The following is a 12,734-nucleotide window of genomic DNA, read 5'->3' as shown; positions in this document are numbered from 1 at the left end:
AATGTTCGAGGTTCAATGGAAGGCGGGAGACGTCACGTGGTTACCCTTCGATCAGGTTGACCACCTTGGCGCCCTCCGTGACTACCTCGATGTCCTGGGCGTCGACGACATCTCTGGCCTAACAGATGGCAACGAGGTCTCAGTGAGTATCGATGTCTCAAACATTGACTCACATGTGTTTTTAGGCGCAATGGGCTTGGGCTGGCCTGACCATATAAGCCGGCCCCACAACCCTTCTCCCCCATCGACTTCTACCTCACCAACCACTTCATCAACGCAAACCATGTCCTCTAACCCGCTTCCAACTCCCCTGTTCCGTGCCCAGAACGGGGTATTCGTCATGGCGGATCGTTACCGCCCCGGCGTCTCGTTGGCTATCACCCTTGACCAGCTGCGTCTGTACTTGCAGTACGACGCCGACCTGCGTAGCGGGACCGCCCCCAACACCATCATCACACCCATCGGCTACGACGACTTCGCCGTTGCGTTAAATTCGAATGCTGGGGCGGGCGTGCAAGTCGCCATTGTGCAAGAAGGGGACGAGGGAGTCCGCATTACCGGACGTCCCCCAACCTTGGCTGAACTCGTTGGGCTGGAAGCCACCCGACGAGCAGCACCCACCCCTCGTGACCCTCGGGAAGACGCTGGAGGCCAATGGTTGGACTCGCGTCGCTCTGAGCTCCTGGACCACGCACTGTGGGACAACTTGGAGCGGAACAAGAAGCAGCGCATTTGGCGCGACAAAAGCGTGGCCGAACGCCAGGCCAAACGGAGGCGAAGGGAGGATGATGAGGCGATGCGCCCTTTCGCACCCTCCACCTCCTTAACCAACGCCCTCGCTGGGCCCTCCGGCCTGAATAACCCCATCACTCCATCCATTCCTCCTCCCCCTCCTATTACACCAGTTCCTGACCCTCCTGCACCTCCTGTCGATGGCGAGGACGAGGAGATGGACGATGACAGAGCGGAAGAGTGCGCTCAGGACAAAGGCAAGGGGAAAGGACTCGGTCGTATCCCGAAGAAATGAGATGTCGCTGGACGACATCTGGTGGGGGGTATGTGACGCCCACGTCAGGACTTGACTCTATCGGGCCTTCGGACTTGGTCAAGGGCCTGGACGGGTCTGTCCCTCGTTATCTGAAACCAAGTATCTATCACATGCCTGTTACGAATAATCACAAGCTCCTACTTACAGATAGTATAAAGGGTCGTCGTATAGCTATCTGTAACGTTGGCGTTCTTGAATTGACTTGACTTGTATCTGGTTATTCTTGCGCGTCTTAGTAATCTCGCTGTGCCATATTCGAAAGCATTTGCTTCTCGTATCTGTCACACTTCGACTGGTACAAAGTCGCAAATGAAACAAACCTTGTTCCAATTTTCGAACACCGAATCGACGAATCAGTGTCCTTTTATCTTTCACAGCTTCGCCACTGAACGTTGAACATCAGCATTTCCGGGTCAGAAGCTATCTCGAGTCAAAAGGATAGTTTTGTATACAAGTGTCTTGTTGAATGGCCGATACTTATGGTGGACGATAGGTTACGGTTCGATTTGCCGATTTGCCGCCACTTATTTGGAAGTCCGATCGATGTTTGTTCTCGTGGTGCGACTATTTTTTAGTATACCCCAAGTATACTTGTAAATTTGTCACAAGTGTTATGTACTGCATGGGAGGCTCGTGCTCACTCATAATATCGTCCATTGCATTCTGCTATCCCTTCTGACATGCTCTTGCAAACCCTCCCTCGTGTTCCTACTTTATTGCACATCCTTTCAGCAGTTTATATCATTTCTACTATGAAATACACTGAAATCTACTTCTCACCTTACTATGTGCCAAGTGAATGGTACGACTCAGCGATAAAAGTACAGGGTAGCAAGCCTCACAGGATGCTCAATGTTCCCTTCAGACTTGGCGTGCTACTTTCGCTGATGACTGACCTTGATATTGCTCACTTCTTTAGCATGTACAGACTCTCCTGCTAAAATTCTCAAGTCAGCCATTGTTCTCAGTGCTTTGTATAATCACACGTCTATCGTGCCAAACATACAAATGCCATGGAAATACAGGTGCGACAAGACCTGGACCACCCACCTCTTCTCCAACCCCCGTCTTTTCATACTCCTGACTCATCACTGCACCTACCACTAGGCACATCCTTGATCCTCGTTTTCTTCATCGCACCAGCATGTCTGATGACTCGAAGGTGAGTCACTGCATATCACCATACCCATTTCGTGATCCTTATGCTCAACTTGGATATACAGTCACTCTCAGGCCACTGATTTTTGTTTCAATGCAGAGAAGGCTATCAACTTGAGTGTTGCAGCCGCACCAGAAGACCTTGCCGCCCAAGGGAGACCAGGCATCAAGCGCTCGAGCTTGAACGTCTGCATACTTTGTTATTCGACATGATTCTCCCAGGTATCCAGTAGGCTCTGCTAAGGTCCTGAAAGCAAGCTGAGCTCAATGTTCGGTGAACCAGTACGTACTCTCCTACACTGTAATGCAATAGCACCTTGATGCTGACAACATGGGTAGCAAGTAACTTGTATTTTCAAGGACTCATCAGACCTTGCGAGGGTCACAGCAGGTCTAACTTCTATAAGACATCGTCATCTTTCACTCCACTAGAAGAACAGCCGTTCATTCCAGACCACTATCTCCACAACTGTGTAATGGGCTGAACAATCGAAGCCCGACCCAACCCCTTGTTTGCACAGACTGAGACTGCAGTCAAAGGCATGTACAGAAACTCGAGTTGAGGAGCATACAACTTTGTCGTGAACTCCTGCTTCTCTATATGAGCGATCATCCATGGCTGTGTGACCAAGTCAAATTCTCGTAATATACATGATGATGTGTAGCAGGATGGAAGCTACCCAGAGGGTAGAACACTAGAAGCTCAGACAGTAGTCGGAACGTGGATGAGAGTTAGATTCGACAGTGACGGTGAGTGATAAGGTAAGTACAACTGCGATAGTCGAATATATATGAATCAGGACAAATAGCGTCACAACAGTCCGGCGTGTCCAATCAACGAGCAGCAAGGAATCACATGGTAAGCTCTGCTTACACCCTCCCCGACTATCCTTGAGGTCTTTCGCTCTCCCAGACATCTAGCGCCTCGCAATCCTCCAAGTCACGTCGTGGAAGCCACTCATCGTCCTCCGGGCCATACCCAACCCAACGAACCAAGTACCTCTTTCCTCGACCCACCCGCTTCTCATCTAAGATTCGCTCAATGAAGTTCTCGGCTTGTCCATCCTCCGTCACCACAGGTCCGGGTCTAGGCAATTCCTGCGTCGGGAACAGTGTTGCGTCGTTAGGGATGAAGGGGCGCAGTTGTGAGATGTGGAAGGTGGGACAAATGTTGGGCGAGTTGGGAAGGTTGAGTGTGTAAGTGGAAGTTGCAGGGTTAGCGTCCACGATCTTGTATGGTCCATCATATCGAGGCATAAATTTGGCGACACATCCGTCTCCTTTCTGCATGTAATCCCTCCGACGGTTCTTCGTGGCTAGGAGCACAAGGTCGTTCACTGCGAAGATCTTCTCGTGCGTGCGATGTTTGTTGGCTGATGAGGCTTGAGAGGCCTTGGCTGCGAGCAGATTGTCTTGTGCTTCCCAGACATCGCTTTCTAACCGGGAGAGGATGGTGCGTGCGCGTTCTTCGTCAGTACCAGCCAGTGTTGCGTCCATGGTCACAAGCGGTGGCACGACACGTGGTGAACGTCCCGTCCGCAACTGAAACAGTGTATACCCAGTGCTAGTGTTCAGCGCATTCATGATGTGAAAACGCACCCGGGGCAGTGCCTTCACCCATCCCTTCTGGTTGCAATCAACGTGGTAGCGTAAGCACTGATTGACGGTCTTATTGCTGCGTTCGCTTGCACCATCAGTTTCGGGATGATATGCTGAGGACATCTTGAGTTTAACCCCCGTCAGTTTATTAAGCGCTTTCCAGAACTTGGATAGGAAAAGCTTATCGCGGTCTGAGACGATCTCTAAGGGTAAACCGTTTTCACAATACCAGTTGTCGAAGAAGACATTCGCGAACTGTTCGGCTGAAATGTTGTCGCGACAGGGTACCAACCGAATGTCTGAATTGAGACGGTCAGTCATGGTAACAAGCATGTTGTACCCGTGATCCTCCGGTAGTGGTCCAATGAAATCAATAGCAACAGAGTCACCTCGTCCATCGGGCACTGGTAGAGGATGCAGGGGTCCGGGAACTGCTGTCGTTCGTGACTTGTTGCGCATACATTCGGTGCACGACGGAATATATGACTCTGTGAGGTCGCGTCTCATGTTTGGCCAATAGTAAGCTGATCGGAGGGCGCTATAAGTCTTGTCAGCTCCGAAGTGACCAGCTGCGTCATGTGCGAGGTGGAACAATTCCTCTCTTAGATTATTGATGCGAGGCACCACTAGACGACCTGCTGTAAAGAAAAGACCATCCCTTTCTGTCAAGCCTGGTAGTGACCCCAACAGGCTAGGCAAGCGTTGACACCAGGGATCTGAAGCATACCCGTCCCTAATACGATGCTCAATCGATTTATCTGCGGAGATAGACAAAACCGCTGCAAACACACGATCATCTTCAGTATCTGGGCCCACAGTCGCTAGACCCGTTGCGATATTATGTAATGAAGAACACTCAGCGTCCGTTCGTCGTGACAGGGCGTCCGCAACAGTGTTATCTTCTCCCTTCATGTAGGTGATAGACAGGTCGTATTGCGACATATACTCAGCCCATATTGCTTGACGTCGTGACAGATCCCGTTGAGTCGCAAAATTCTGTAGCGTCCGATGATCTGTGAAGACATTCACATGGGCACCCAGCAGTTCGACCCGCCACTTCTTGAGAGCCCGGATGATAGCCAACAATTCCTTTTCATGAACAGGGTAGTTCAGTTCCGCGTCGCGTAGCTGTGTCGAGTCATATGCCACTGGACGAGCTGATTGCCACGTCTTCCCCCATGATAGCACCGCGCCTGTTGCGTAGTCTGACGCATCACAGGTCACAAAGATGTGATTCTCCCCAGGGTTGTCATGGTCTATGGTTGTTAAACATTGAGGACTCACGACTAACTCCTTGATGGCTTGGAACACCATGTCATGCTTGGAAGTCCATGCAGGGAAGTGCAATTCGGCCGCTTTTGTGGTCAAAGGTGTCAGTACATGGGTGTGCTTCGCGAGAGCAGGCAAATGATCTGAGAGGTAGCGTACTATGCCCAGGAACGCCCGAACTTCCGTTGTCTTTGTGGGCCTAGGCCAGTCCAAGATCCGCGCTACCTTTGCTTTATCAGCCTCAATACCGCGTGCGGAAATGTGATGACCTAGAAAGTCCATTTCAGTAGCAAACAATAGTGTCTTCTTTAGTGAACAGTACAAGTGTGCGTCACGCAAGGCAGATAGAACACGGCAAACATTACGTTCGTGCTCCTCAAGAGTCTGTGACCAAATGATAATATCATCAAGATGTTACAACAACGTTACATGAGTCCCCTTGCCACCCTGCCCTCTGCCACCTGCACGGCTACAGACGATACCCGGGCCTCTCCTGCCCTTGGGATAGAACACAGGATAGAACACCGGACCGATATAGAAGAGAACTCCGGAAGATGCCGGATTAGATAAGCGGTCTGGACCGCCATGACGACATAGGTCTAGAAGACCTATTCCCGTTATCAAGATAGAAGGCAAGCCTCGTGTTGCCTCGTGTACTGATAGAAGCCCGCCTCATGGACGCTATCTCTGACTCGATAGATAAGCAGATTAGAACCCAGCTTCAGGCTGAGCTTAGATACGATAGAGTAGCCTTATATAAGGTCGACGATTAAAGTAGATGTTCCTTACTTTAATCTTACTTGGTTTTCCCTTGAAACCTCTTGTCTCGCATAAAGCTACCTTGCTTGACTTCAGGCTCGCACCTTCGGAAGCTTGTCTTAACGACCACGAACCTTCCGTCTGTAATCGCTATCATCGCCCCACAAAGGCGTACGCAACTTCTGCTCTTCTGTGGAAGCCGACCGAACTCAGCATCCTGAAAGCCGTCTTCTCGGCCTTTGCTGTTTAGCCCATCCAAGTACGCACACGACCTAGCGTCGTAACAAAAGATTAAAGTCTTCACGAACGTCACCATCTGTGACGTCCTGAACGCACCTGCCTCCCACCGGAGCTTGTAGAACCAGAAGATCTCAGATCTCAGATTGCACCGGCCTGACCAGTCGAGGAACCTAAAGAACCGCTGTCACAGTAGAAGACTTCCTGCAGGGAACACTACGAAGAAGGATAAAGAACCATCTCCAATATGGCGACATCCACCAGAAATACCTTTGCCGCTGCGCACCTCACCGGAAAGGAGACCCGCATATACTTGCGCGATAAGAAATGTTTTGTGTGCCATAACATCGGCCACAAAGCCGCGGGCTGTCCTCAATGGACCCGAACCCCACGGAGAAAGATGATCGAAGAAGAACCCCGCGTGCGCACCATCAAGGTGGCCGGGACGATGAAAGAACTACGGGTGAAAGCCACCCTGATCTCCAGAAAGAGAACTGCCCCGAGTCCGACTACCATGATTGTAGATTCGGGGGCGTGTGAGTCCTTCGTTCATGAGGACATCATCACGCAGCACAGAATCTCGATGCACCAGCTAGAGAAACCTTTAGTGCTCTCGAATGCTGACGAAACCCGCTTCGGAAAGAAGCCGATAGAGAGGTATTGCATCCTCACCTTCCAGATCGACGAACGGGTGATAACCGAAAGGTTTTACCTTGCCGAACTTGCTCCTCAAGACAAGTTCCTGCTCGGATTACCTTGGCTTCGCAGCCAGAACCCCGCCATCAACTGGATGACTGGCACGGTGACCCTCAAAAGCACCGCTGATTCCCGAAAGAAGGAAAGGGAGATTGATTCAGATCGGAAGAAGAACGGCAAGACGCCACTCTTCCAGAAAGAAAAGAAGGAGACGAAGAAAAGGGAACGATCAGTGTCCCCGACAACTCCCAGAAACCCCCGAACGGCTAGTGCTTCTATCGGCCTAGCCCCGACAACAAAGATCGTACCGGTCCCCGAGGAACCGCAGTATTCAAATCCCTCAACGATCGTACCACGGCCCACGAAAACCGTGTTAAAGAAAGATTCGCTGCCAAGAATAGACCTTGCAGCCAGATACTCCGAACAGAAGAAACCGGCCACTGATCCGGAGACAACTCAGAAGAAGACTTCTAGACCGGCTTCGATATTCGACCACGCTTATCCCGAAAAGCCTCCTATGAAGAAGATTGTACCTGCTCTTCAGCAGACGAAGATTGTACCGGCTGTTGAGCCGATGAAGAAAGATCCCGTACCCGCCCGATATGAATTCTCGGCGGAGCCTGCGTCAGTCCTTGGAAAGGGACGCGCAATGATGACAGAAGAACCGCCTGTTTCCAAGGCGCTCAGACTGGAACCCGAACCAGCCCAAATACGGATGGAAGATAGATTTGTATTTTCCGGAGAACCGATATCCGTTCTCGGAAAAGGAAGAGCGGTTCAAACCGCAGAACCACCTGAAGCCAAGAAACTCAGGTTTTATGAAAGTCCGGCTGATGACTCCGACATCGCCGATGAACCACCGAATTCCCTTAACCTTACCACGACGTCCAGGGAAATCCCCGCTGAATATTCCGATGAAGCGATGACAATTGATCGCATCATCTCCGATGGACCCAGCTTTGTCCACTTCACGGACCTTGAGGTTAAAGACGAGGAAGACGATGATGATGAACCTCCGCAGTTCGTGCGGATGGTAGACTTAGAAGGAAACGATCTCGACTACGACGGCCCTGACTCGGGCCTCGACTTCTAGAAGATGAATATAGTCGGTGACTATACGGCTTAGGAAGGGGGTAAAACCCTCAATTTGCTCTTATTTGTTTCACACTCCCGACTCCGACCACTTCTTTGACCCCCGATTTCGACTTCTGATCCTCCGAAACGAGGCTAAACTAAAGATCCTCCAGCATGAGGCTAAACTGCGAGAACCTCCGAAACGAGGCTAAACTATCGAACCTCCGGCATGAGGCTTAAACTGCACGATGGTCCGCAATGACCTAAAACTATGCACGTCCGTAACTGACGTAAAACTATGAACTGAAGACTGCCTTGTCTCAGTAGATCGTCCGTAACTGACGTAAAACTATCGGACAAAGGACGAACTCCGGAAAACTCCTGCAAGCTTCGGAACCCCTTATCCACTGATCTCTTCGATAAACACCCGCGTATAAGAACCACGATCTTAAACGAAAGGTTAAGAAGACCCCCGCGTATCCCACGCATAGAACCTTCGATATCTGATGTGAACATCTAACAAAAGATAGAAGAAGAAGATCCTCCGGAACGAGGTTAAACTATCACGAGACGAACTCCACGGAAACTCCTGCAAGCCCATGGAACCCTCTAGAACGACGATCTTAGATTAAACAAAAAGATCGACGACGATTGCACCTATCACGGCACCTCCCCTCTGATAGCAACGAACCGAACCTCGTATCAAGATAACGAGATGATCCTCTGCCTCATGGCATGATAAGATGATAGACATGATAACGACGAAGATAAGTTAGATTGAATCGGAGCTTGGATTGATCTGGAAGAAGGTTATAAACCCTCTCGATCCCTTAACATCTCTCCACCGAACCTCCACGATATCATGACGAATCCCCTCGACGACAACTCTGTCCAGATTGCACTGAAGGACTCCGACTACGGACGAATCCTCAGAACGATTGAGAATAGCGCGTTCAATGAAGCGGCTATCTTAACACCCGCGTACTACCAAGTGATCAACGACATCCTTGGTGAACAAGACGCCAGACTTGCAGCAGGCACCTCCCTTGCCGTCTGCATTATAAGAACCACGAAGCTACTGGAAGATGTAGCCAATCGTGTTGACCTTGATGAAGAGACGAAGAAACTCGCCGTCATTCATCTACAGAAACGGATCCGCGGCCTCGCGCTCCATCTACTCCCGCTTGATTTCCCCGACATCGCGAACCAAGCTGTTAAGATTGTAGAAACCAGAAAGGCCAAGGAAGAAGAAATCCGTCCGGTACGCCCGCCTAGAAAACGAAAGGCTACCACAGATTGTACCCGCACGACGCCATGTAAGCGCTGCGGAGGATACGGACATCATTGGAAGAAGTGTCCTGATTATGTTTGTTGCATTTGCGATGAACTCGGACCCACCCATTTGTCCATACACTGCCCTGGACTCAACGGACGCATTGTCCTACAAGAGTTTACAGATGAAGAGAAGTTTTTCGAAGCTCTCTCAGATTGGGAGCACAACCACATGGCGCTCACGGACCTAGAACTTCGGCATCCCACCGAACTGTCCCTTGACCCTGAAACTCCCTCCGTACCTTCCACGTCCACGAAACCGGCGCTGCCGTCCTTGACAATGGAAGAAGTCTTAGATAGTCAAAGCCGGTGACTTTGACGATAGTAGTGGGGTAATGTTACAACAACGTTACATGAGTCCCCTTGCCACCCTGCCCTCTGCCACCTGCACGGCTACAGACGATACCCGGGCCTCTCCTGCCCTTGGGATAGAACACAGGATAGAACACCGGACCGATATAGAAGAGAACTCCGGAAGATGCCGGATTAGATAAGCGGTCTGGACCGCCATGACGACATAGGTCTAGAAGACCTATTCCCGTTATCAAGATAGAAGGCAAGCCTCGTGTTGCCTCGTGTACTGATAGAAGCCCGCCTCATGGACGCTATCTCTGACTCGATAGATAAGCAGATTAGAACCCAGCTTCAGGCTGAGCTTAGATACGATAGAGTAGCCTTATATAAGGTCGACGATTAAAGTAGATGTTCCTTACTTTAATCTTACTTGGTTTTCCCTTGAAACCTCTTGTCTCGCATAAAGCTACCTTGCTTGACTTCAGGCTCGCACCTTCGGAAGCTTGTCTTAACGACCACGAACCTTCCGTCTGTAATCGCTATCATCGCCCCACAAAGGCGTACGCAACTTCTGCTCTTCTGTGGAAGCCGACCGAACTCAGCATCCTGAAAGCCGTCTTCTCGGCCTTTGCTGTTTAGCCCATCCAAGTACGCACACGACCTAGCGTCGTAACACAAGATAAACATGGCAGATGTCGCCAATGAGGTGTCGCAAGGCCATCATCATACGTCGTTGGTGAACCGCAGGCGCATTCCGTACTCCCATGGGCATCACGGTCCATTCGAATTTACCGAAAGGGGAGTGTACCGCAAGATACTTCATGTCATCAGGATGAACACGTGTCTGAAAGAAGGCGTTCGTCATGTCCAGTTTACCAAAGAACTTCCCTTTTGCGCAATCCCGCAAGATCTCATCGATCCGGGGTAAGGGATGATTGTCCGGCACAGTGTTCAGATTGAGTTCTCGAAAATCGTTGACCCAGCGCGGGAGCGCAGTCGGGTCGGCCTTTGGTATAATAAACGCAGGAGATGAGTATTCGCTCTCTGAGTGGCGAAGTCGTCCACTTTCAAGATGCGAATCTAGTAAGGTCTTCCATGCGGCCTTATATTTCTTCGGACAGTCGTAAGAGCGCTTCTGAATTACCTTATTCGCGTCCTTCAACCTTACACGAAAAAGGATGTCGGTCGGCAGCATATCATTGTGAGGAATATCTGCAGGAAAACGATCAATGAATTCTTCTTTCAGAGCTACATCTCGTGCCGTCAGTTGGTCTTGAAAACTCAACCGGTCGATATGTTCTTGTACCGCTGCAACAATGTTCACACCATTGACAGGCGCACACTCGCTATCGATAATCGCCTTATACTCCGGTAGTACGTCCTTCAGCTCGCGTAAGACGTCTTGTTTGAAACCGTAGACTTGCAGTTGGTTTGGGACAATAGACGATGGGCAGACAGGCTTAACTGTGGGAGGCGGATTCAAGAGGTCGTAGTTGGAGTCTTTGGAAACAACCGTCCGTAGTTCGTGATCAATTACAATCTTGTTATGTGCGAGAAACGGGCCCCCCAAGAGAAGGGAAGTACAAAGATTAGGCGCGATGATCGCGCGTACAGTGTGGGACTTGTACACAGAATCGAGAGATGAACATGCAAGTTTAACGTAATGCGAGAGGAGAAATGACTGCTTCTCCTTTCCCGAGAGCGCAACTGAGACTGGGAAAGGCTTTGGTAATGCACGGCGACGGAGACCGAGTTTGATGGCGAGGGCTTCATCAATCAGAACTGCGGGAGATCCATGGTCAATCAATGCAGAAACGACAACAGAAGATGAAGCAGCTGGGCCATCAACGAGACATTCCCAGGTGAAATGTGGGATCGTGAATGGGGCCATGCACTCTTCTCCAGAATCAGTTCCGTCACCAAGAGCAGCAGACGGCATGACAACTGCTACCGTGTCTTGGATTTCGACAGCTGCCACAGTGGTCGTACCCTTCCTACCCTTCTTGGCCGCTACAGAGGCTGCTGTGAGAGATTTGTAGGTGGCGCCATCCGGAAAGCCCTTGGAGCAATTGCTCGACGAATGATGTACGAAGGGCTCGCGGCACTTAAAGCACCCCTCGTTGTCGCGTAGGAGCTGGCATTCGTCATCTGTGAGCGGTGGTAGACGGGTGAACGGTTTGGAAGAGGTGGAACTAGATGTGGTCTGTCCTGCTTTGGAATTGAAACGAGACGATGATGCAAGTCTCCTGTCAGTGGTAGTTTCACCTCGTTTCGCACGCCAGGCCGCCTCCGCCGCTTCCTTGTGTTTTGCAAGGTGGCGTAAGCGTTTCTCATCTAGCAACCTCACCTTCTCAATCCACTTGCGTAGATCGGTCTTGGTGATCTGCTCAGTATGATACTCCGCAGCTAGGTCAGGATGCATGTGCGATTCGAGATGGTACTTCAGATTGGTGTCATTAAGGTGCGAAGTTGAGTCACGAAGGAGCGTGTTTTTTGATTGAACCTCGACGGCCCACTCATTGAACGGCTTCTGTCCTTGTGTCGACGACAACATCTTCTGACGGACGGAGTCTGCCCAGTCTGCGGGCAACCAGTAAGCACGGACTTCTTTTATATAATCCGCAAACGAGAGTTTGTTGAAACGGTCCTGGTCATTGAGGTACCAGTCCTGAATGATGGGCTCTTGCATTCCCCAGGCGACTTTTTTGACCATTTCGCCCTCAGGGATCTCTTTGTGCATGAAGAATTGCCTACAACCCATCTCCCACGCGCGAAAAACCTCAGGAGAGATCTCGCCCGCTGTGAGAGAGGGAGGTTTGTTAGCAGCTTGTTGCTCCACACGCGCGAGTTTCGATGGTGCGGACATGGTAGGTATGTCGATCCAAGAGTCGGTTGAATCAGAGGAAGTGGATATATGCGTTGTTGTCGGCGAGCTGGCACGACTAGCAGGTAGTTCAGTGAGAGGGGAGAGTGCAGGGAGCGGGTTGATTATGTTTGTGGTTGACGTAGCCGCCGACGACGTTAATACTTTGCGAGCACGACTACGTGTCACGAGTGGGGACAGTACCAGTATACGGGAGCGGCGAGGAGGCAGTTTGCAAGTCTGTGGTAGCCAGGTGACTAAGTCGACCTGGCGGCGTGTTACGGCATTTTTCGGCAAAAGATAAGATAACAGTAGCGGCAAGGATAACAGGAAACAAGTAACGCTCAACTGTACGTTCAAAAAAAGTGGAAGCTACCCAGAGGGTAGAACACTAGAAGCTCAGAC

At 50.6% G+C, this 12,734-nt stretch overlaps 6 protein-coding genes across 6 annotated transcripts; 2 read left to right on the top strand and 4 right to left on the bottom strand.

The window, feature by feature from the left end:
* Positions 1 to 283: 283 nt before the first annotated feature.
* On the top strand, positions 284 to 1,027 carry HD556DRAFT_1308315 (uncharacterized protein; the record flags this gene model as incomplete). Its single annotated transcript, XM_041300123.1, has 1 exon — positions 284 to 1,027. One exon carries the CDS (start codon positions 284 to 286, stop codon positions 1,025 to 1,027), a length of 744 nt encoding a protein of 247 aa, XP_041160144.1.
* A 2,205-nt stretch (positions 1,028 to 3,232) lies between these two features.
* On the bottom strand, positions 3,233 to 3,469 carry HD556DRAFT_1190069 (uncharacterized protein; the record flags this gene model as incomplete). The annotated part of the gene is made up of 1 exon (XM_041296149.1): positions 3,233 to 3,469. A coding segment is annotated over one exon (237 nt), but the record flags the coding sequence as incomplete, so codon positions are not given.
* Positions 3,470 to 4,990: 1,521 nt separating this feature from the next.
* HD556DRAFT_1210452 (uncharacterized protein) lies at positions 4,991 to 5,212 on the bottom strand (the record flags this gene model as incomplete). The annotated part of the gene is made up of 1 exon (XM_041296556.1): positions 4,991 to 5,212. A coding segment is annotated over one exon (222 nt), but the record flags the coding sequence as incomplete, so codon positions are not given.
* Positions 5,213 to 5,326: 114 nt separating this feature from the next.
* HD556DRAFT_1192127 (uncharacterized protein) lies at positions 5,327 to 5,476 on the bottom strand (the record flags this gene model as incomplete). Its single annotated transcript, XM_041296195.1, has 1 exon — positions 5,327 to 5,476. A coding segment is annotated over one exon (150 nt), but the record flags the coding sequence as incomplete, so codon positions are not given.
* A 3,226-nt stretch (positions 5,477 to 8,702) lies between these two features.
* On the top strand, positions 8,703 to 9,485 carry HD556DRAFT_1443218 (uncharacterized protein; the record flags this gene model as incomplete). Its single annotated transcript, XM_041306570.1, has 1 exon — positions 8,703 to 9,485. One exon carries the CDS (start codon positions 8,703 to 8,705, stop codon positions 9,483 to 9,485), a length of 783 nt encoding a protein of 260 aa, XP_041160140.1.
* Positions 9,486 to 10,556: 1,071 nt separating this feature from the next.
* Positions 10,557 to 12,320, bottom strand: HD556DRAFT_1191829 (uncharacterized protein; the record flags this gene model as incomplete). Its single annotated transcript, XM_041296187.1, has 2 exons — positions 10,557 to 10,808; positions 10,905 to 12,320. Coding segments are annotated over 2 exons (1,668 nt in total), but the record flags the coding sequence as incomplete, so codon positions are not given.
* Positions 12,321 to 12,734: the final 414 nt, after the last annotated feature.

Source organism: Suillus plorans (assembly GCF_016647745.1).
Source record: "Suillus plorans strain S12 chromosome Unknown HD556scaffold_28, whole genome shotgun sequence".
NCBI lineage: Eukaryota > Fungi > Basidiomycota > Agaricomycetes > Boletales > Suillaceae > Suillus > Suillus plorans.
Note: the sequence above shows the minus strand (reverse complement) of the source record. Positions and strands in the feature narration are given on the sequence as shown.